Genomic DNA, 21,715 nt, shown 5'->3' with positions numbered 1-21,715 from the left:
CGCAACAAAACCGGCTGAGTACGAGCATTTCATAATTTCACCCTTTTTATGAAACATGAAAAAAATTGGCCCCTCAATCTCCTAAATTTAGTTCTTACAGTTACACCATCTATGAACTTAAGAGATTGTTGAAGCTTTGGAAGGTAGAATGGGCCGGAAAAGATCATCAATAAATATCAAAATATATGTTTGACGCCGCCACCGAAACCCAGATTAGCTCCAGTACCAGTCAAACCGTATTTCACTTCCCGCTCGAAAAAATCGCGTCTCTGCTCCCTTCCCGCCCAACCAAAAGAGTATCTCCCTCTAAAAAAGACGCGAGCGCGATGATCGGCGCAACGAAGGACGCCTCCGCTCCTTCCCCGTCGTCCTCGCCGGCGTCGGTCACCGGAGCTGCATGGCCGATCTGTTTCTTACTTTGCGATGGGCAGGGGAAGCCTAAGATGGATCCGAGGGCCGCGGAGGTAATACGGCTCGTGAAAACGCCCATTGCTGTCCTCTTTGGCTGGGGCCGTGCGAGAAAAGAGTCGAGCTCGACTCTGATGCCGGTAACCAATTCGCGTTTCTTCTTTTCTTCATTCCGCCGGAGTTGATTTTTCATTAGTTCAGTTTGGGTTTGAATCTATAGGAACTCATAGAGATAGAGACCACTAACGGAAAGAGTTTTCTAAAACACTAGGGTTTCTTGCATAAGATTTAGCGAGAAGTCCGAGTAATCAAAGGAATCTGAGCGTCGGTTCGATAGCTAGCTTCAAAAGCCTAGTCATGTTGAAGATGAACTTAAATTGTTCCTGCATGCAAGCGGACAGTGTGATGATTATTTGCTACTATATACCACGCACTGTGCATATTGTTTTGAAGGCAATAGAGAAGCATAAAGCAACTGTGAATTGGTTAATCTCAATGCATTGGGCTCCTCCCTTTTCATACTATCAGTGTTCTTTTGTTATGTTCGCTGAGCCAAGTTGGCAGAAGCATGCAACTTATATCATTCCTTACAAGAGGAAGTTAGTGGAGGCCTGAGATTTTATTCTAGCGCTTAGTGTGATGATTATTTGCTACTATATACCACGCACTGTGCATATTGTTTTGAAGGCAATAGAGAAGCATAAAGCAACTGTAAATTGGTTAATCTCAATGCATTGGGCTCCTCCCTTTTCATACTATTAGTGTTCTTTTGTTATGTTCGCTGAGCCAAGTTGGCAGAAGCATGCAACTTATATCATTCCTTACAAGAGGAAGTTAGTGGAGGCCTGAGATTTTATTCTAGCGCTTAGTGTGATGATTATTTGCTACTATATACCACGCACTGTGCATATTGTTTTGAAGGCAATAGAGAAGCATAAAGCAACTGTAAATTGGTTAATCTCAATGCATTGGGCTCCTCCCTTTTCATACTATTAGTGTTCTTTTGTTATGTTCGCTGAGCCAAGTTGGCAGAAGCATGCAACTTATATCATTCCTTACAAGAGGAAGTTAGTGGAGGCCTGAGATTTTATTCTAGCGCTTAGTGTGATGATTATTTGCTACTATATACCACGCACTGTGCATATTGTTTTGAAGGCAATAGAGAAGCATAAAGCAACTGTAAATTGGTTAATCTCAATGCATTGGGCTCCTCCCTTTTCATACTATTAGTGTTCTTTTGTTATGTTCGCTGAGCCAAGTTGGCAGAAGCATGCAACTTATATCATTCCTTACAAGAGGAAGTTAGTGGAGGCCTTAGATTTTATGCTTTTCTTGTTATCTTACGCTTGATTATCTCTACCAGATATTTGAGGGAGAATCTGGCTTCCATGGCTTCCTTATGAAAACATCAATTTTTTTTTTTGGGTATAGATGGTATCTCTTTATTCTTCGTGATATTGACCGCATTTCTGATCCCTATTTGCATTTTAGTGGGTTGGTCTGGTATGAGAAGTTATGGGAAAGAGTATATTACAGCATCTCTAATTTGTGCGATTTTCATTGGACAACATTAAAGGCAATGGCATTGAGGCGAAAAACACGGGCTTTCCATTAGGAGATGGGACGGGAACCTTAACCATCGACTTATGTCCCAAAAGGGATCATTTCAGACGCAATAAGCGTGTTCTAGCGCTTGGTGTGCGAAGTTGAAAAATATTTTAGTTAGGTTCTCTGTTTGATAGTGGTTTATCAGAACTATTATGATGTTCGTTTTTCTTTTCTTTTCTTTTTTTTTTTTTGCCCTGTAGCCACTCACTAAAGGGCTTTGGTTGATGAGTGCACCGATGAAGAGAAGTGCTGTTGATGGAACTGAATACACAATCTTACATTTGGACAGTGACGGGACGGTTGGTTATGATCAAAAGGTAGGCCAACTTCAATGAACTGAGTATTGCTTGCTGATTGCTGATTTGATTGTTTGTAAAATGACGAGATTGTCCCACTAGGCATATTTTTTCCAAACAATACTTCTTATGGTTGTCCTTGCACTCCTTTTTTTGTGAATACAGATATTTTCTCTGGCCGTGCTCTTGTCCAGCGTCTTCGTCTACAACCAGGTTGGTAAAGTCGCGCAAAGTTGTAGTCTTTATTACTACTTTAAGTTTTATGCGTTCTGACTATTCATTTTGCTTGTGTATAACTCGTATTCAGTTTGGGGGGATTGATGCAGCTGCATTGCATCAATTGTCTGTTCTTACTCAGACGACTGAGCCTATCAGAGTGATAGGATCTAATTCTGGGTTGGGACAGTACACCCCTACATTCGTTTGGCTGCTTAAAGTAATTTCCCCAAACTATTCTGCTACTTTTACGGTGGTTATAAATATGGACTAGCTGAATTGTTTGGGTACTGAACTATTGTTTTTGTTGTTACAGGACTTCAGTTTTGATTTACTGGGAGATAATAAGAGTATGACACCGCAAGACTACCTGGAGCTTGCTTTGAGGCCAATTCAAGGCACTGGAAGCGATATAGCCGCTAAAAACGAGGTATTATCTGCTTTCTTGTTTTGCCCTTTTAGTGTGGGATCCATGAATAGGAGCTCTTGTAAATATTTTCTCTGACTTTATTTAACCCTGGTTTATGTGAGGCGAATATCCATCTATGATAGTGGCATGTTTGCATATACAATTGTGTTTGTCTCATCCTAAATATAAGTACTACTCGAACTTGTTTCGTCGCAACTAATTGTGTGCTGCTATAGGTTTGGGTCGTCAAACATATATTGGGGCTACGATGATTGTTAAATAAAAAATTTCTTCATTCTTTAGGCCACTTGCTTAAGAGCTGATTCATTATAATGGTTGGGCTAAAAGCTCCCTTTGTCATGTCCTAGTGTTAAAGGAACGTAATGTAATGCTCCAGTGCGTCATCAGTTTTTTATTTGCTTGGTTCCTCGTTGCGTCTGTGCATGCATCTTTGCTGTAGTTGTACTTCCTGCTACTACTTTTTCGAGCGTTTCTTTCTGTTGTTAGAGGTTGTAATCTTTTAAAGAAATACTTTCCAGATTCGGGAATCTATTCGAGCACTATTTCCAGATAGGCATTGTTTCACCCTTGTGCGGCCTTTGAATACTGCAGATGATCAGCTGCTCAATCAAATATTAGTGAGTATCTTGTCTTTCTTAGATGCGCTTTTATCTACTTCAGCAAATACTCTTCACTCTGTAGTTCTTATTTGATGATTTGTATGAGATGTTGGATGCAGATGGATAAGCTGAGCCCCGAGTTGTGGTCTGGGTTGGAGACCTTGAGAGAGTTCGTTTTTGAGAGAACAAGGCCCAAGCAAGTCGGGGACACTATCTTGACTGGCCCTGTTCTAGTAGCTCTGGCAGAGTCTTGCTTGGAAGCCTTGGATAGGGGTGTAGTGCCTACAGTGCCATCTTCATGGAAGGTTGGTAACATCTTGCATTTCTTGATTGGGTTGTGACCCAAACTGGGTTGGATCTGACTAGGCGTGATAATGTTATTCAATGATTGGCTTGTGAAGTGTTAAATGAAACCACCTAGTGCCCCTATGCCTGTCTGTTTTCTTTTCATTTTTCCTGAGAGTTGCTGAGGCTGAGGATTTTTGTGACAAGTTGACTCATGACTAAATGGGTGTCTGCGATGAAGGGCTCATTTGATAACATTAAAAAATAAGTGCTGAAAATCTAAGTACTAAATATTAAGTGCTAAAGTCTTTAATTACTGAAAATGAACATAACAATTAATTTGATAATAGAGAACAAAACCAAACATGGTATAGTGAGCATTATTGGAAGGTTTGGTTATAAGGTTGCTAAGGTTTAAATTTTTATGGAACATTTTCACTTAACCAACGCAAAATGATAGTTCTGAGGTTAAATGTTATCAAACACACTTAATGACATTAAGCATTGAAAAGATTTAACTCTCAGAGATTTGATGTCGTTATTAAAACACACCCTAAGAGAGAGGATCCTTTATATTTTGAGGCCTCTCTCTCTCTCTCTCTCTCTCTCTCTCTCTTTTAAATTCTCGGGATCTTTTTCATCTTGCAAAATGACATGTCTGTCCCAAATCTGTGCTTTCTGTTTATCTGTACAATGCGTTGAGTTTAGTTTTAAATGGTTTTATCATCTTTTGATAAATTTTTAACAAGGGCAAATCTAAAGAACTGTGTGGTGCTGATTATCACTTGTCATTGCTATCTATTGAAATGTGAAGTAGTTATGTTTTCATCCTTACTTTAATCTCTTACTTTTGCAGACTGTTGAAGAAAAAGAATGCCGTATAGCTTATGATAGAGCCACTAAGGTTTACATGTCTAGTTTGTACCGATCTGACCCACTGGAGCAAGTAAGCAACACTTTGCCATAGAAATGAATGCTCTATTGTTTTGGTATTTTCCTAATTTCAGTAAATGTAGGCTGGCATGAGCCTCGCCCACGAGGAAGCGAAGCAAAAATCGTTAGCCGCATTCAACGCAAGTGCTGTTGGTGCCGGTTCAGCAAGGAAGAGACATGAGGGGTGTCTCCATAAGTTTTTTAGAAAGGCTTTTGAGGTGACGCCTAACTTACAAAATGCTGACACATTTTTCTGCTGCATTGAAGTAGAATTTGCAATGCTATTTTTTATCATGTGTGGCTCCCAACGGTTTGGTTCTGTGATGGTTATTACATTGGGGAAATTAAGTCTCTATGAACTCTGTTTACTCCTTTCTTTTGTTCCAGTGATTAGGTGGTTGCATTTGGTTTGGCTTTGATACTGTTAGTTTTCTTTTTGGGTCAACACTTTATTTGATTTTCTCCCTTTAATGTCCATTGTCATGTCAGATTATGCAGATCCATATTACACTAGACCTTTTTTCTCACATTATGAGACAACTGGTCTAAAAATTTGATCTATGGTGCAGAAAGCGCAATAACCGAGTGATCAACATACCTCAAAATCTTGTTTAGTGGGATTTTGAAAATATTAGTCTCAAGTTCTTGAATAGGGAGTTTGATGCGGTTAAAAGATGACGCTGACATTGTTAGATAAGGTTTAATTGTAATATTTCCTTTTCATAAAAGAAACCGTGGCATGTTGACTAATTATGGTTAATGAAGATTGTCTATTTTTGTTAGGTTACTTTGATTTCGCTGTATTCAGACCAATAACTTAAGCAATCCTCTCGACTAAATTGGTCCATGCAGGAAGGCAAGATGAATGCATTTATGGAGGCAGACTCGAGGTGTTCACTTGCTATACAAAGCATGGAAAACAAGCTGAGAGCAGCTTGTCATACACCTGATGCTGATGTTTTTACTGTTGGTGAGGTTAGTAGTCATGTTTGATGCTACCCATAGAGGATATTGCTTTTTCTCTTTTTCACTTTTTTCTCGGTATACCTTATATTGCGAGCTTGAATATGTTGTTTTGTTTGTTTATGAGACTTGGATATTATTAACTCATCTTGCATTGATGTCTCGTTAGATCAAATTGCTTCCGACAACCAGAGACTATCTTATTTTCATAGCATTTGGGCTGTGTTTGAATAATGCAGATGCAAAGTTGTCTTTTTCTAGTGAAACAAGCAAAATAGGAGTACAAAGGGCCACTTTGTATAAAATTGCGCAGATCTTTGGTAGAACAATGTCTTAGCTCTTGTTATGTGATAAGAGTTGCCCATTCCAGATCAGAAACCCCATAATGCCAAGAGTGTACAAGATCATTGTCAAAATTCCACTCTTGAATAGACATTGCATGGGAATACAAAGTGCAAAATTATGTGAACACTGCCGAGAGTTCTAAAAACTTTATTAGACGAAGGTGCGGTTTGATATTTGAATGGTTTGAAACTCCCCTCACCTAAAGATTGGTCTTTTGCTTAAGCTTAAAGCGTGGAGATGATACATGGGGAGGCACATAAAGAGTGTACAAATATTCGAACTCATGAGTCTTTAAGTACTATGTAAAGTTTTGTGGAACCACTTCCAACTTTTCTAAACCACATAGTGATCTTGCTCATCCTCACTTCTTTCCTGAAGTTACATTGCCCAGCATTTAATGAGAAAAGAACAAATCAATCCTGTCACAAGTCGAAATTTGAGGTCTAAAATAAATGCTGCAATTATTTATGCTTGTTGTACCCACCATATTATGGAGAGGCATGGATCTATGTCATTTTGGGAATCATTCAGTGTGCTCTATGGATATTTTGCAGGTTCTTAACGATCTTTTGTCAGAATATGAAGCATCATCTCATGGTCCATCGAAATGGCAAAAGCTTGCCGTGTTCTTGAGGGAAAGGTTTTGCCTTTTTCTTTCAACATTTCCTTCCCGTTTCCCGAATTTGTTATCTCGATCTCTATCCTTGACTTACTGCTTTCTATCTACCCAGCTGGGAAGGCCCAATACACGACCTAGCCAACAGGGCAGTTGAACAGGTCCGACCTAGGAGGAGTTCATCCATGCAGACATGTCGGGAAATTGAAGATCATTTGGGGTTGCTTAAGGAGCAACTGGAAGCCAGTGAGAATGAAAAATCTCAGTATCTGAAGCAACAGAAAGATGGCATCAGTGACAAGAACAAGCTTGATACCCAGATTATATCCCTGAAGGAAAAAATCAGAGAATCGAGCAAGACATTAGAAGAAGCAAATGTTGTAGCCCGATCACTTCAAACAAGAGAGTCCAAGCTTGACAAGGTCATCAGGGATGGTTTGTCAGTTCCATTGATTAAAGACCTAGCTGCAAGGGGCGTTTGGCCGGTGCCAACTCGCTTTAGTTACCTTCCAGAAACTGTGAAGCTGCATATATTGAAATGGCTTCCAGCCACGGACCTGGCAAGCATAGCTTGTGTAAATAAGGGACTTCGAACTTTGGCATCGGATAATAGTTTGTGGAAGTTGAAGTTCGAAGACAAGTTTGGAGTGTGGTCACCAGGCAACGAGGTGGATTGGCAGCAGAGCTTCCGGCGGACAATGAAGAAGCAGAAGGAGGACCCATCAGATGGGTTCGATGCCGTCCTGGTCGAAATGAAGGATCCTCCAGGAAATGGGGCTTGAAGCTGCTGTTGCTATAAGCGCCAAGAAGATGTGAAAGGCTTGTACAGATAGATGGCCCCACGATATAATCTTTGATTCATTAGAGTGGAAGTGAGAGAAACAAATGCTGTAAATGACGACAGATATAGAGGCAAAATTCTTAGAGAAACATGCACATATGATGAGGGAATCAACCCCAACAAGAAAAAAAATAATGACACTTACTTTCTTCTATTGCTACCCTGACTTGCAAATATATGAAAACCGTGTATGCGTGTGTACCTGCACAAATTTTGCCTTCATGTTCTTTTCATTTGTGTCCATTATTAACTGTGGAAGAATGCTGTTCTGCGAAAGGGAAGGATAGATTCAACGACAAAAGTAATTAGACTAGCATATAAGTGATTTTAGTGTTGAAGGGGCGAACCACAAAGTTGTAAAATCACTAAAAAATGTGTGGGCAATGAGCGTTATACAACATCGGTTTCATCTTTCTACTCGTGAGATCAAAGTCTATAAATCGAAAGTATCCTTGTGGGACCATATAAATGCAGCTCCTAGCCGACATGAAGATACTCAGTCATTGCATGATTAAACCCAGCTCAAGAAGCATAGTAGAAGATGGCTCAGTCTGTTGAAGTCGAAGCTCTCAGCAGAGCCTTTTTAGGTAACACCTCTTTCCTCTCTCTCGGGCTTTTTTCTGGGAAGAATCCTTAGATTCCTAATTCTTCAGTTTGTTTCTCTGACTCTGTAAGTCGGGAACTTTGGTGTCCGTTTTCAGCAAATATCCAAAGGATCAATCGATGAAGCCATCGCATTCTCTTGATTGAATCATCTATCAGCAACAGTGGATGAGGATTCTATAATTTCTTTTGGGGGTAACTGGACTTGTGATTTGATTGTTGTTTGGTGGGTGTTGTTACTAATGTTGAGTGTTCTTCCATTTTCAGGACATGGAGTTGATGACAAAGTCATTGATCACGGGATTGGAGAAGTCGCATTCCCAGAAAGACGAAATCCGCACATGTTCAAAGAGGATCTAACTCCTCAAGCATGAATTCGTGCAATTCAACTTCTTCCCCGACTCGGCTTACTCTGTCATTACAGGCCTCAACCGCGATGAGATTCATTTGTTCAAATAATTGAATGCTTGTTAACGATGACACGATAGATGGGAACTCCGTGAAAGAACCTCAATTATCGGATCACTGAGAGATTGGAGTCCATTGAGAACGTCAGAGAGGAAAAGAACACGATAGTGGCAATTTCACAATTAGACATGTGCTCTAGCAATTTTTGCCCAAATGCAGCAGCAAGATATATATATATATATATATATATATATATATATATAGGCATGGCTTGCTCTTGCCATAACGTCCGATTCATTTTCAGGTTACTTCGATGAATCTCAAAAAAGCCTGCAAAATGCGAGTCTTGGCAATGGACATCGTGCTTGATAGTTTATACTTTTGATAGGATACGAAATTTCACGCCAATTTGTGTCATATAATGATAGAGGTATTAAGGTTCGATCATGACGTGGGTAGCCGCCTCTTGATAAATCAACGCAATTTCTAATTTCATCTATATTGTAATTGTTCTTTTTAGAATCCTTCTTTGTACAGGAAGAAGTTAGCATGTCTTTTTCCTCCAAAATAGAAAAAGAAATCATGCAGTTGGTTGATAGGGGCGACCGGAAGCCGGTTCGAGTTTATCGGGGTAGTCCTCCCGTATCTCATTTGATGTTCGCAGATGAACTCTTTTTGTTTGCTGAAGCTACGGTTGAGCAAATACAAGTTATTAAAAAGTGCCTGAAATCATTTTGTGATGCTTCTGATCAAAAGTTAAAATACCACTAAGGTTCCGTTGGTTTTGCGAATAAAAAAATATTTTTTGGATTTTTCGATGTTTGTTTCACGGAAAATAAAATGAGTCAAGGAAAGCATTTTCCGTCAATAGAAAAAACAGCTTCAAAAGTAGGAAAAATAATTTTCTCTTTTTGAGAAGAGGGAATCATTTTCCATGGAAATCAATCTCTCTCCCTCGCTCTCTACTCCTTCGAATTTTTGATAATTTTTTATTTTCTTCTTTTCTTTCTTTTTTTTTTTTCCTTCCTCGGGGTCACCGGGCCTCCGCCACAGCCGGCAGCTCGGGGATCGACCACGGACGAACCACCAAGCCTCGAGCTTCCTCGAGGCCGGCGGGCTTGAGTGTCGCCAAATCCCACCGAGGTCGAGCTCGCCTGCGGTTGGTCTCTGTGGCTAGCAATTGGCCGAAAAAGAAAAAGAAAAAGAAAAAAGTTTAAAAATTTGATTTTTTAAAAATAAAATAAAAATTAAAAAGAACATAAAACTAAAAATAAAAAATTGTTAAAAAGAGTGCACAGAGGAAGATCACACCAATTTTTCCATACCAAACGGACTTGACGAGCCCGGCTGACCCTCATCCCACCATCGCTGGTGGCAACAAGGGCCCTTGGGCTCTCGTTGGTTTTGCTTTTATCATTATCATTATTTGGTTTATTTTTAATTTAATTTAATTAATATTTTCATTAAACATTGAATTTGGACTAAAACGACATCGTTTTGGACTTATCTTTTTTATTTCAGCCATGTCAGCATCATGTAGGAGAGAGAAAGTGATACAAAAAATGTTACATCAGCATTTTTTGTTAGGCAAATCGAACAGAATTAACGAAATGACTTGATTGCATTTTCTAAAGTTTTAAGACTTCTAGTGGACATATCATCTTTTATTATTATTATTATTATTATTAATGTACAAGAAGGCGTAGCTCTTGATCATGTGTTATTTAGGGTTCAATTTATCGTATAACAACCCCATTTTTTCAATTGTACCCTCCACAATTACTTTCACATGAAACGTTTTTGTTGAACCAACCATCTAAAACCATATAGCGTACCCATTTTGCGCTTTTATAGTAGCTTTAAAATGTAGGAACTGGCATGCGACGTAAAATTGGTACATAATAAAGGAAGTCTAAGCAGGAAAACAAGCAAAGCGTATGCGTGCTGGGCAGAAGACGCAACATAGGGGAAGAGGGCAATATGCACAAAAGGCAAAATATACCATAAACTTTTAAGTGATGCAAAGAATTCAATGATCCACAAAAGCGCTTGTCCATTGGCATCCTACATTTGTACTCAAGTCAAGGCAACGGCACTCTGAAAAAACCGTGCACATCTCACATTTGCGGTGAGCTCCTATTATCCCTACTGCCAACTAAAAAGTACATGCCTAGAGATAAGCATGTGAGTGAAAACAAAGCCTAGCGTTAATGAAATTTTCCTAGATGAATGTCGTCACTTATTGCGAAACATCTTATTCCCTACTTCGGTTCTTCTGTGATGGCCTCTCCCTAACAAGCCTTACAGGATCTGTCATGTTGTCGACAGGAAGAAAAGCCTTCATTAGCTGAATTCCTCTGCTCCGGTTTTTACCAATATACAACCAAAATTCTCTGCAACTATTACTCTATGACTTGAACCGAGATTGCGCTCATCAAAGCCATCCAATGTCACCGATAGATGCAGTCTCGTTGCACTTGTTATTCCCGTGTTCTCCACATAGATGATCTGGGTCCAGAGCCTCAATAGCCTGAGAAGGGTAAAATACCACCACAAATTTAGCCATCATTATCACAATACTTAACACATGGCTCATATTCCTCTTTCCATTAAATCCAATAAAACATGGCTGATATACTCTATAAGAAGCCTGTGTATGGTGCATTGGTAGTGGCGGGGGTTGTAGGCTCTATTTCTTTCTTACGCGTTAGATGAGGATCCAATATAGGAAACCATTTTCCCCATTTGATACATAAGCAGGGGCAGATGATGGAGAGACTCAACCCAAGTCCAACATCTACGGGAAATTGGTTTCCACCTCATCAAAACCCTTTGTCTTAGATTGGAGAGTTTTTTCTCAGCTGTTTCTCCAAAAATATCTCTCCGCATTTAAATAACATGTTCAACATTGACCTGTTAAAACTAGAGAGAGACCTTCCGGCAAGTACAACAAACTCCAAGAGTTCACAAATTAAATGTCGACAATTCATCCTCTAGCAAAAGCAACATAAAGACAAAAAGTATTTCTTCATTCATTCTCGCGCGTACCTTTTTGCAATAAATCAAAAGCTTCAAATTTTCCCCTTCCCAGGAGAAAGAGGAAGAATGATTTGCAGTGAAGCCCATGTAAACAGATGTCTCCAGCTGCCCATGTTATCTAGGCCCAAAACTTTGAAAATCTGTTGCTCTAATTATGATAGAAATAAGCAGGTCAATAGGGCTCCATGCAGGGTTATGTCATAGATGAGTAAATTAGGTGCTTTGAATATTGTCCACATTCATTTGACCATACGAACTCAAATGCTTCTGACTCTCTTTAGCATTGCCTTCCTTTTCATCATTATACTAACATAAACGAAATCGGAAAGTTAGTACATGTTGTACAAGAAAATAGTATTATTAACGAGTGCCCCAACTTTTCCTTGATAAGAAATTTTTTGATTTAAAAGTATTGGTTCCAAATAACATGAGGTATGCAAAACATTACCTTTTTGCCTCATTAACAAGCATCCCAAGGGCAGCCGATATCCTAAGAGAGAAATGACTAATGATATGACTAGCAAGAGAATTAAGCTACTGCGTCACAAGTTAAACTTTGCCTATTTAAGTACCACAAACTAATGGCCCATAAATTACAGCCGTGAATACGAAGTATGAGCATACTCAGAAATATGACTGCAAAAATGTTCAATTTTTGCTGCCATAAAATAAGAGAGGCCCCATGAAGGACAGCTGCTTGTTGCAACCATAATGCTTATCCTCAAGCTAGGTGGTCTTATAATGAATGGTTCAAGCATCATGTTCTGTCACAGAAAATCCTAATTGGCAGATAGAGCGAGCACAAGATACCAAAGGTCAAGCGGATCACTTATGGAGTTCTAAGTCTTCCCACAAGAAAAACTGAATTGTTGGAGATTTCATTTAGATTGTCTTACCTGGATGATATTTGGGGAAAGAAACCCATGCATTTCAAGGCCATTGACACTCTGCATGTGAAAAGGAGGAAGCTGTCCTTGCACCCCTAAGCTGCTCTGTCGAAGAATTTCTTGGTTTAGCCATTGTACTACCAATTCCCAGCACTGAAATTTACAGAAAAAGACAGAGGATACAGACATTTAATAAAAGGAATGCAAAAGTGCTTAGACCATGATATCGGTTGCTTTGTATTAAGGAGATGCTATTTTCTAACGTACAATAATGATCTAAGTAAACATGTGATTCATCAGGAAATATTTGCAAGTTTGATTTCTTATGAAAAGTTCCTTAACCCCCACTTGGGATGCCCAACAAAGTACTCCTTTCAGTGTTATTCTAGTAACCGATTTGATTTCCAATTAGAGCAACTTTAGTGAGATATCCTAAAAAAGGGGCTACCACTTGGAGAAAAAGCAAAACCACTTTCTTGCTTCGACCAAAAAGTATTCTAATACATCATAAGTAGAAAATTTTCAGCTGCTCATTAAAGAACATTGTCATTGTAAGCGAGAAAAGGTCCGAAACACATCTTCTACTTTTTATTTAGTAGATATAGACAGAAGAATTTCCAACAGGCGCATCTATGTGGTATTTTCCATCAATCATCCCTTGCAACAGATTGACAGTAGGTAAAGAACAAGTGGCAATGGTAAAATTCTCCTTTCCAAAAGTCCAGGGAAAACAAACCTTAAAAATAGGGCCAAGTAGCCCTGCATCCACAACTTCTGATATATAGCCACAAATCTTTCCAAGGTTTAGCACACTGAAGAAATCAACACAACTTTTATACCCTGCAAAAAAAGTTAACGATTGAGGGCTATTAAAAATAAGTCATTTAACAAAAAATAAAAAAAAGTAGTCATGTTTTCTTGGAACTTTTCAAAATGTAGTGTACCTCTGAGGAAAATGGCCCGTTTTGAGCACCGACATTTTCCAGCCATAATGGAACCGAAATGAATGGGCTCAAAACAAGCCGTGAACTCCTTAATGGGAAAATTAGATCGCTTCACTCCAGAACTATTCACACGTTTAGTTTTGAGCAAATTGCTGGAGAGAACAGCAGGATGTTGATCGGGAAACAAAAGATCAACCCCAAATAATTTATAATCACCATGTGAGCTCGTATTCCAATTATTCATGGCAGACATAGTAAGACCGCTCTTAGAAATTGCACATGCTACTGACGACTTGGAATCTCTAACAAGCTGCACATCCAAAGATCTTTTGATTGAATGCGGGATGGCTTTTCTCTCCTCCCAACAAACCGATGCACAAGTATCCTCCAAACTTCTAATACCCCCAGTGATTTCCAGAACGTTGTTCTCTCCTTCATCAGGCTTCATGCCAATGTTCAAATCAATGCTGTAATTGCATTTATCATCATCATTCCTCGAGACAACTTTACTGTGGTTATCACTATCTTCGCATTTCATGCGAGATGCTCTTAGTTTCGGACTATCTTGCTGGGACTCCAATAATACTACTTTCATGGAACAGAGTGAACTTTCCTCGGGTTCAGAGCTCTTAATTCCACTTACATGCTTACCGATACCCACATTAGCTCTAGTACCAGTCAAACATACCCATTCATGGTCTTTTCCTGCCCATTCTTCCACAGCATCTGATCCACCTTCCAAAGCTTCAACAATCCCTTAAGTTCATAGATGGTACAATGGAGGAGGACAAACTTATCATCTCCTTCACAAGAGCATGAAAAATCTGCATGCCTGGGACACGCATATCGTTCAGGGGAGCACTTGCAGCTGATGGCAGATAAATGCAAGTCACAGAAGCATGTAATTCTCTCTCATCATTCAAATCAAAGTCTGTCCCCATTTTCCGCAAAGTCACACAATTTGGAAGGGACTTCACTCGTTCTTCCACCATCTCCACTCTTGTCTGTGAAAAGAGAAAAACAAGGGAAACAAGCTAGCACATGAGAATCGATCCACCTATAAGGACACATCCACAACTTAATCGAAGAATAAAAGGCGGGATAAAGTATTGCAAAAACAGAAGAGGCCCTAAGCAGCCAATCCAGAGAGGGAGCACCTCTATAGCTCTGGTAAGAACCCCTTCTTTCCCACATACAGCCACTTCAAATTCATTGGAGTCTCCTTTAAGACTGATCGTTCCCAAAGAGCTTGCACAGCTGCCTTAGCTGATCTAAACAGTAGTTTGTCATGAAATATTGATGTTTTCCTATGCTGTTTGCTATAGAGCTCCACTGCATTATGTCCATGCCCTAACCAGTCAACAGGAGCAACATTCACTGCTTCTGCGCAGTTAAACCCACAAGTAAACGCTGCATGGTAAGCTCTCGGAAAAGTAAGAACGAACTCCCCAGCTTGCTGAATGACATGATATACTGGTATCCCTTCATCCTTTAAAATGGACGGAGATAGCTGAGTGACCTGCATAGGCATAAAAATCAGAACATGCAATGAATAGGGTGAAAACCGATCAAAAAATGAAATATACTTTCAGAAAAGCTTTCTGCACTACCGCTGTCAGTAGAGGGAAGGTAACACAAAATGAGCAAGAGTATTTCAACGCTAGCAAGTGCTTAAACATATTCTTAAATGAAATAAAAAGATAAAAGCAAGAGATAACCCGTATGTTTTACTTGTGGCACATACAAAACCGCTACAGTTGACAACAAATCAAATAGAAAAGAAAAGAACTGCTTACCAATTCATTCAGTAAATCTGGTTGCTCTTCTTCGACCAAAAAAAAAAAAAAAATCTGGTTGCTCTTCAAACAAATCTGGTAGATGCGTCTCCAAAGTTTTCTCCAGCATGGAAGCACTGCTTCTAGGTACTCCATACCGTACTTTTGCATCACCAAAGTGGAGGCAGTTAAGAGAATTGAGGTGGTGGTCTTCTACATGCTGTTCGGTAAAAAAATTAGGAGAAAGAGATATCAATGACACCGTCAGATAGTATGAACTGGAAAAAGGCAGCAATTATGCAGTAGTCATCCTTTAAAAAGAATAATTAAATGAAACAAGAAACAAGAATCTATACAGGTCAGCCAGGATCAGGACAAGCATCAAAAACATCAGATTCTGTAATTCCAATCTAGCACAAAAAGAAGGTGCTACCATATAAAGCAAAAAAGAATAATTTCTTGATCAGAACAAGTACAAATCAGTCCATTCTCTATTCCACCATTAGCAGTCTGTCTAAGATTATATATGTAATATTATCGTTCAATTGCTCGACAGAATGGCGAATCTCTGATAAAATGAAGCCCTTCTCTCGAGAGACTTTCAAAAGTCCCACAAAAAGTTCCTCTTTTCAATGAGGGAAGCAGCTTCTTAAGTTTCTCACCAAAAGATCGGCAGTACACTTCAATATCAAAATATTTTACATAGTGAAGCCAGATATAATTGACAGAGAAAGCCTTATGAAAAAGTAATAAGGCCAAGGATGTTCCAACAGAACAACTACCAACATCTTCCCACTCAGAATGGTCAGCAACATGGATTCTCTTATGATATTGTAGTTATTTAGTAAAAGAGTCTACAACAAGATAAGGATCGCAGGACAAAAAACAACTTTCTTTGATTTTTCTGCCAAATTCTGGTCAAGTATTCCATTAGCCTACGCTCTCTTAACGTAAAATCTTTCAACAAAGCCACTTAAAGTTGCTTGCTCATGTATTTAAACCAACTCAGAAGAGTTTTTTCAGTCTCATTTTATCCTCAATTTGGGTTTACACCAGCTTTTCCTCAAATAGATCCCAACCTTCAAAAACAACAATCAATTTGATAGACAATCATTTTATTTTCAGTAAGAATTGCTGATCAACCAGACTCTGCACATTGTCAAGTTTTAATTCCTAGATACATTATTGCCCAGTTTCATGATTTTATCAGTTTGTAAAAGAGAGTACAAGTCACGTTCATGCTTCGATTTCCTTAAAAAAAGAAAAACAGGGGCCTCTTAACGGGAGAAATATCCAATGAAAAAACCGACCAATTAAATTCAACGAGCTCTGGGTGTAAATTCAATCATTACACCATAGAAGGATATGGATGGCTTCGCAAAATATACGAGAAATAGATCTTTCTCAGGCAGAAAAAACTCCACCTCACTCTTCAGTAAAGATAGTGTGGTGACCACTGAAATGACATTCTTGTAATGCTTCAATATAAAGATCAGACATTTCATGATGTCTGAGATTATGCTTGTTTTTTTTTTTTTTTTTTTTTGATAACCGAGGTTTCCCACATGCAATGGACTATTCCTCGGAGTGGTGGGGGTATGCCAATGCCACCGGGTAAGTCCCCAAGACGTGGTCGTTGGGAGTCGAACCTGGGACCTCATAAGTTTAACTGTCTAAGGCCTAGGAAGCTCAACCAACTCGTCCAATGTCCCATTGGCCTGAGATTATGCGAGTTCATGGCTGCATAAATGTCAAAACCACTTCATAAAACAATTGCACTTTCCAAGGAAGTTAAACAATGTGGCACACAGCTAATAACAAGATAAAAACCAAAGAAGAAAGAAAAGAGTATATATAGCACTGACCAATTGAAGATCTACAAATATCTTTCTACACAAGATTATTGGATGGGGCATCAGGACATACCGAACAAAATGACGAAAAAGCACATTCCAACATAGACCCATGGCACTAAACTCCTGATATGTCACTTTCCTCAAAAGATAGCACTGAGCCCAACAAGCGTGGGAAGTTATTCAGGTTCCATCCTGACTTTACATACTGATCTGAGCTGTACTTCCAAATGCACCCGCTTCTAAATCGGTCCCATATTCTATCTGCGGCACAATAAATGATAACACCAACATCAGTTCTTATCTCAAGAAAATCCATGATTAAGCCATAAAAGGAAGTGATGAAAATCTCAATTCATACCTCAGCCTCATCTGTCGGTTGCTTTGCTATACACCAGTATTCACCCTCATCTTTGATCACTCTTAGCATCCTTAAATCCAAAATAACATTCTTTGAAGTCAGCAGCATGTCTTTCGAAATCTGCTAGTGTGAAATCGGTTCCAGTCTGGAAGCCAAACTTATCGTCACAGTCTGAAGTAGAATTAGGTTCTAACTCAGAGTTGACATTCGCTTTGCCAGTCCGTCTTCTGGAACGCCTCTTCCTCTTCCTCTTAAGGCCTCTTTTCTTTCTCATGGGCTCCCTATTTTGGAGCAAATCAATTTGCTGGATTCAAGTGAAGTTTGAATGTTCCCATATGTCTTTCTCTTTAAGATGGCAGGGGGGAATCCAGGAAGCTGGTGGGACTATACGGCATATGCCAAATGATTCTGCTTGATGATGTATCTTTGATATGTATGCAAGTGTATCTTCAAATTCCTGGTGATCATTTATAAACAAAGTTTTCACGCTTTTAACAACGCTCAGAGCATGCCACTGTGATCACCAATGCGAAACACATAGACGTGATGCTCAAATGGCCAAGATAAATAAAGGGCTATCTCTGCAGTTGGGTAAAATACAGGAGCATCATCAATGATAGGTCGGCATGCTTCAGCAGGATCCCACCTCGCTGACATCTGCAATAATTTGCAGAATGGTCATGCAAACCCTTTTTATCTCAATAATCCAGAACTTTGAAGAAAAAAATAGTTCATAGGCTCACTCATCATAAATGGATTTGCTCTAAAATCCAAGACAAGATGACCTATTTGAAGATTACTGAATCTATAAATATTTTTTATGCAGTTATGGATGTTCAATATTACTTATCATCACTGTAAGGTCTCAAATTGAAATTGTGATCTTTAAGACCATCACAGTAAAATATGTTCAGACTAAGAGGTCATATTGAATATGCTAGACAAGATGCATTGGCAGGTCGAAATTTATTGAAATGATCCAGGGAAAGATTTAGAGAACTCGAAGAAGAGATACTTAGAAGTTGATCGCAAACATAGAGTAGCAACAGATAAACTGAGGAAGACAATCAAGAAACAAATCTAAATAATCAACTAACAAAGACACTATAATGACAGAGTTGAAACAGTGTTGAATCCCCTGATAACATATATCGAATTCCAAGGGCTTCAGAAGTTAGGGTTACAAGGATCTATTAAGGACCGCAAAACATGGGATAGTGGTTAAATTGGAAAGATTAATGGTAAAGAAATGCTAAACTGGCTAATTTATCAGAGAGGACCAGCAAAAATCAAATCTTGATGTACAGTACATGAATCACGAATAAGCCCACTGACAAATATTGTGAAATCTGACCACTTTAGGATGATATTCTGCTGTAGGCTCGAACTGTGCCATTGGCTCACAACAGCCCTAGATCTTCAACAATCGTTCCAGCAGGAGAGAATCTTGTTGCTCACTCCAGGTCTAATTAAGGATCTTTACCAAAAGAAACAGTGCAAACAATTCATCTCAAAACTGTTCCTTCCCCGACTGACAAAAATCAGACCTCGGAGGACACGAAACCCTAGAATCAAAACAGAATACAGGAGTCAGAACATTCTAAATCAAAAAAAGGTAAGCAAACAATCAAATTCACAGACAACAAAAGGAGTGATTATTCTTAATAATATGGGGAGATATTGAACGTAAAAACGTTTGATTAGTACCCAATTGAACTGGCAACCCCACATGAATTGAATTCCGATGTTGATAAAAGAAAAAACCTAAACAGAACCTGAAATTGGCAGATATTGGAGACAAGAACAACAGGAACAGATTGAGCAACGCAAACGATGAGACCAAAAGATTTCATCAATCAATCAAAACCACATAGAGCAAAAGGGAGTACCTTCAAGAAAGGCGTAGATCCTAGGGAAGCACACAAACTTGTTGAGCCCTTGTCTTGTTATCTGCCCTTTATTTCCTTCTTTTCTCCCTAATAAAAGCCTCCTTTTTTTCCTCGTTTTGAAACTTGCAATGACTTTGACCCCAAAAAAAAAAAAAAAAACCTTCAAAAGACAACAACCTGTCTGTGATCTCTTGTTTGCAAGTGGGTAATCCGGAAAAGGAAAGGAGGAGTAGTAGCAGAATGAATGTTGGTAGGACAAGGACTCCTTCCTCTAAACAGGGGAAGTTTTGAATCTTGGCTTTCTTCAGATTTTATCAGTTACGCTCCTTGAAGCCACAGAAAGTGATTGAGTGAAGGGAAGGGTCAAGGGAAGAGGAAGACACCCGCCAAAACGCACGCAGTTTTAACGGAAATGTACGAAGAGACCAACCAACCAAAGTCAGAAGTAGAGAGACCCGACCACCGAAGCTCTCCCTCTGAACACAACACAAAACCTTAAACGACTTCCCTGTCATCTCTACTCTTCGTTTTATGTCACTTTGGGCCAATTCGACGCTGTCGTGCCCGTGAAAACTGGCTGGGACCAATTCCTCTGATGGATCTTTGGAAATACTTACTCTGTCGTGTGAAAGCTCATCGAGATAAAAAGACATATTCCAAATAGATTGAAAGTTACCATTTACGTCACTAAACATATGAAAAGTTTTTTCGACGTATTCGAAAAAAAGATGCTAAGGCAGGGGCATCGTTAATCCTTGTGAATAAAGGATGCCTTTGTTACCACAAATTATCTTTCGAATAAAATGACAACCGGATAAATAGACATGGAGCGAATTTGAAAAAGAATCTTGATACAAAATTGCTAGTCATTGGCCAATATTTCTATTTTCGAAATAGAAAATGAAACCAACAAGAAGGAGGCATAATACTTAAATGTAAAACTCAATTTTACTGCAGCATACTCACGAAAACATATTCACCTATAACAATTAAGAAAGCAAGCCAAATCAGTAATCCATACATGTAGTTTTATCCAACGGGTAAAAATACGTGCACTGCATTAAGTTTCTTTCTGGCCTTCGTTGAACTTAGACACAATACATACTAGTTATATTATTTTGTATTGTCCGACAAAAACAAAACTTAAATGGAATTGAAAGTCAGCTAGCATGGTGAAAAGGTAGGGTTGTACAAAAAAAAAAAAATTGTGAGGCAAAAATTTAATAAAACGAATTCAATATACTCTAAATCTGAAAATAAATTTCTTTCTTTTTTTGGCCAGTCATGAGATGATTATTTGGATTTTCGACTTTAGTGCAACTCCTATGGCTTACGCTGAATATATCGATGCTTTAAGTTGTGTAGATTAGGTGTTGCTGCTATTACTAAAACAAACAGCCTAGAATTAAATCAGAAGTCATGGTAGAAACATTTAAAGTTAGTAAGTGCGTAATTTGTCAAGGGTTTGTACTTTTAAGTTGGGTAAGACATCAGGATTGACAAATTTGAGGAGTGAATAGAAACTCTACTAGAACTTTTTTCCGTGATTAAGTTTGTGATCTATGGCAAGGAATGGAATTAAGTTTGCGATTCTTTTCTTAGTTATTGCTATAATCCTAGAAAGTAGAAACCAATCAAAGAAGTGACCCACTTCCCAGTTTTAAACGAGTGGTTGATGCAGCTTCGTCGCTCTTGGGAGACAGAGCCGTCATCCACTCATTTCGCCAATCGAAAATTAGTATACTATGCTAACAATTACTAAGCCTTTTGAAAGCTACGTCGAGTTTTAAAAAAAATGACTAATAAGAGATGCCTATTATTGATAAAAGACAAGCTACTAACCTCATATGATTTGCTAGTAAAGATCCAAATTTTGCAAAGTTTTTTTAGAATCAAAATGAACACAATTGTAATTAAATTGGAAGATTTATAGTTGTAAGCCTAACAAAGTTATGCGTTTGACCTAGTTGCAGCTAAACTTTATTGTAATTAAAAGTTTTTGTTTTAGATGAACTATGACCCTCAATGTGTGCTCCAAACTCTGAGATGTTTTTTAGAATGAAAATGATATAATTATAATTTAATTAGAAGATTTGAAAGCTTAAAAAGTCACAAAATCAAGCATTTGGCGGCCTAATACCCAAAAAAACTTCAACTTTAGCATTTGTGGCAATTATATCCAAAACTTTCTTTTATCTCATAAAAACCCTCGACTTTTACTTTCGTCCCAATTCTGCCGGTCTAATGCCCAAAAAATTCCCAACTTTAGCATATGTCCCAATTATATCCAAAATTATTTTATCTCATAAAAAATCACAAACTTTTACTTTTATCTCAATTTTACCATCGTCGACTTTTCGTTCATAATCATCATTGGTTAATTCTACATGGCTCGAATTTTCTCGCCGAACTCACC

General features: G+C 38.7%; 2 protein-coding genes and 1 pseudogene across 2 annotated transcripts in view; 2 read left to right on the top strand and 1 right to left on the bottom strand.

The window, feature by feature from the left end:
- The window catches only part of LOC115726033 (putative F-box protein At1g49610), a 171,779-nt gene that overhangs the window by 3,631 nt on the left and 146,433 nt on the right, over positions 1–21,715 (top strand). The gene's annotated exons all lie outside the window — the stretch shown is intronic.
- Positions 327–7,481, top strand: LOC115726036 (guanylate-binding protein 3-like). Its single transcript, XM_030655748.1, has 12 exons — positions 327–548; positions 2,217–2,333; positions 2,478–2,525; positions 2,620–2,748; positions 2,845–2,958; positions 3,477–3,575; positions 3,677–3,862; positions 4,699–4,788; positions 4,859–4,993; positions 5,628–5,750; positions 6,638–6,723; positions 6,815–7,481. Exons 1-12 carry the CDS (start codon positions 327–329, stop codon positions 7,479–7,481), a joined length of 2,016 nt encoding a protein of 671 aa, XP_030511608.1.
- Positions 10,986–19,466, bottom strand: LOC115726037 (annotated as a pseudogene).

Source organism: Rhodamnia argentea, chromosome 9, assembly GCF_020921035.1.
Source record: "Rhodamnia argentea isolate NSW1041297 chromosome 9, ASM2092103v1, whole genome shotgun sequence".
NCBI classification, from domain to species: Eukaryota; Viridiplantae; Streptophyta; class Magnoliopsida; order Myrtales; family Myrtaceae; genus Rhodamnia; species Rhodamnia argentea.
This window is presented reverse-complemented; position numbering and strand designations above follow the sequence as displayed.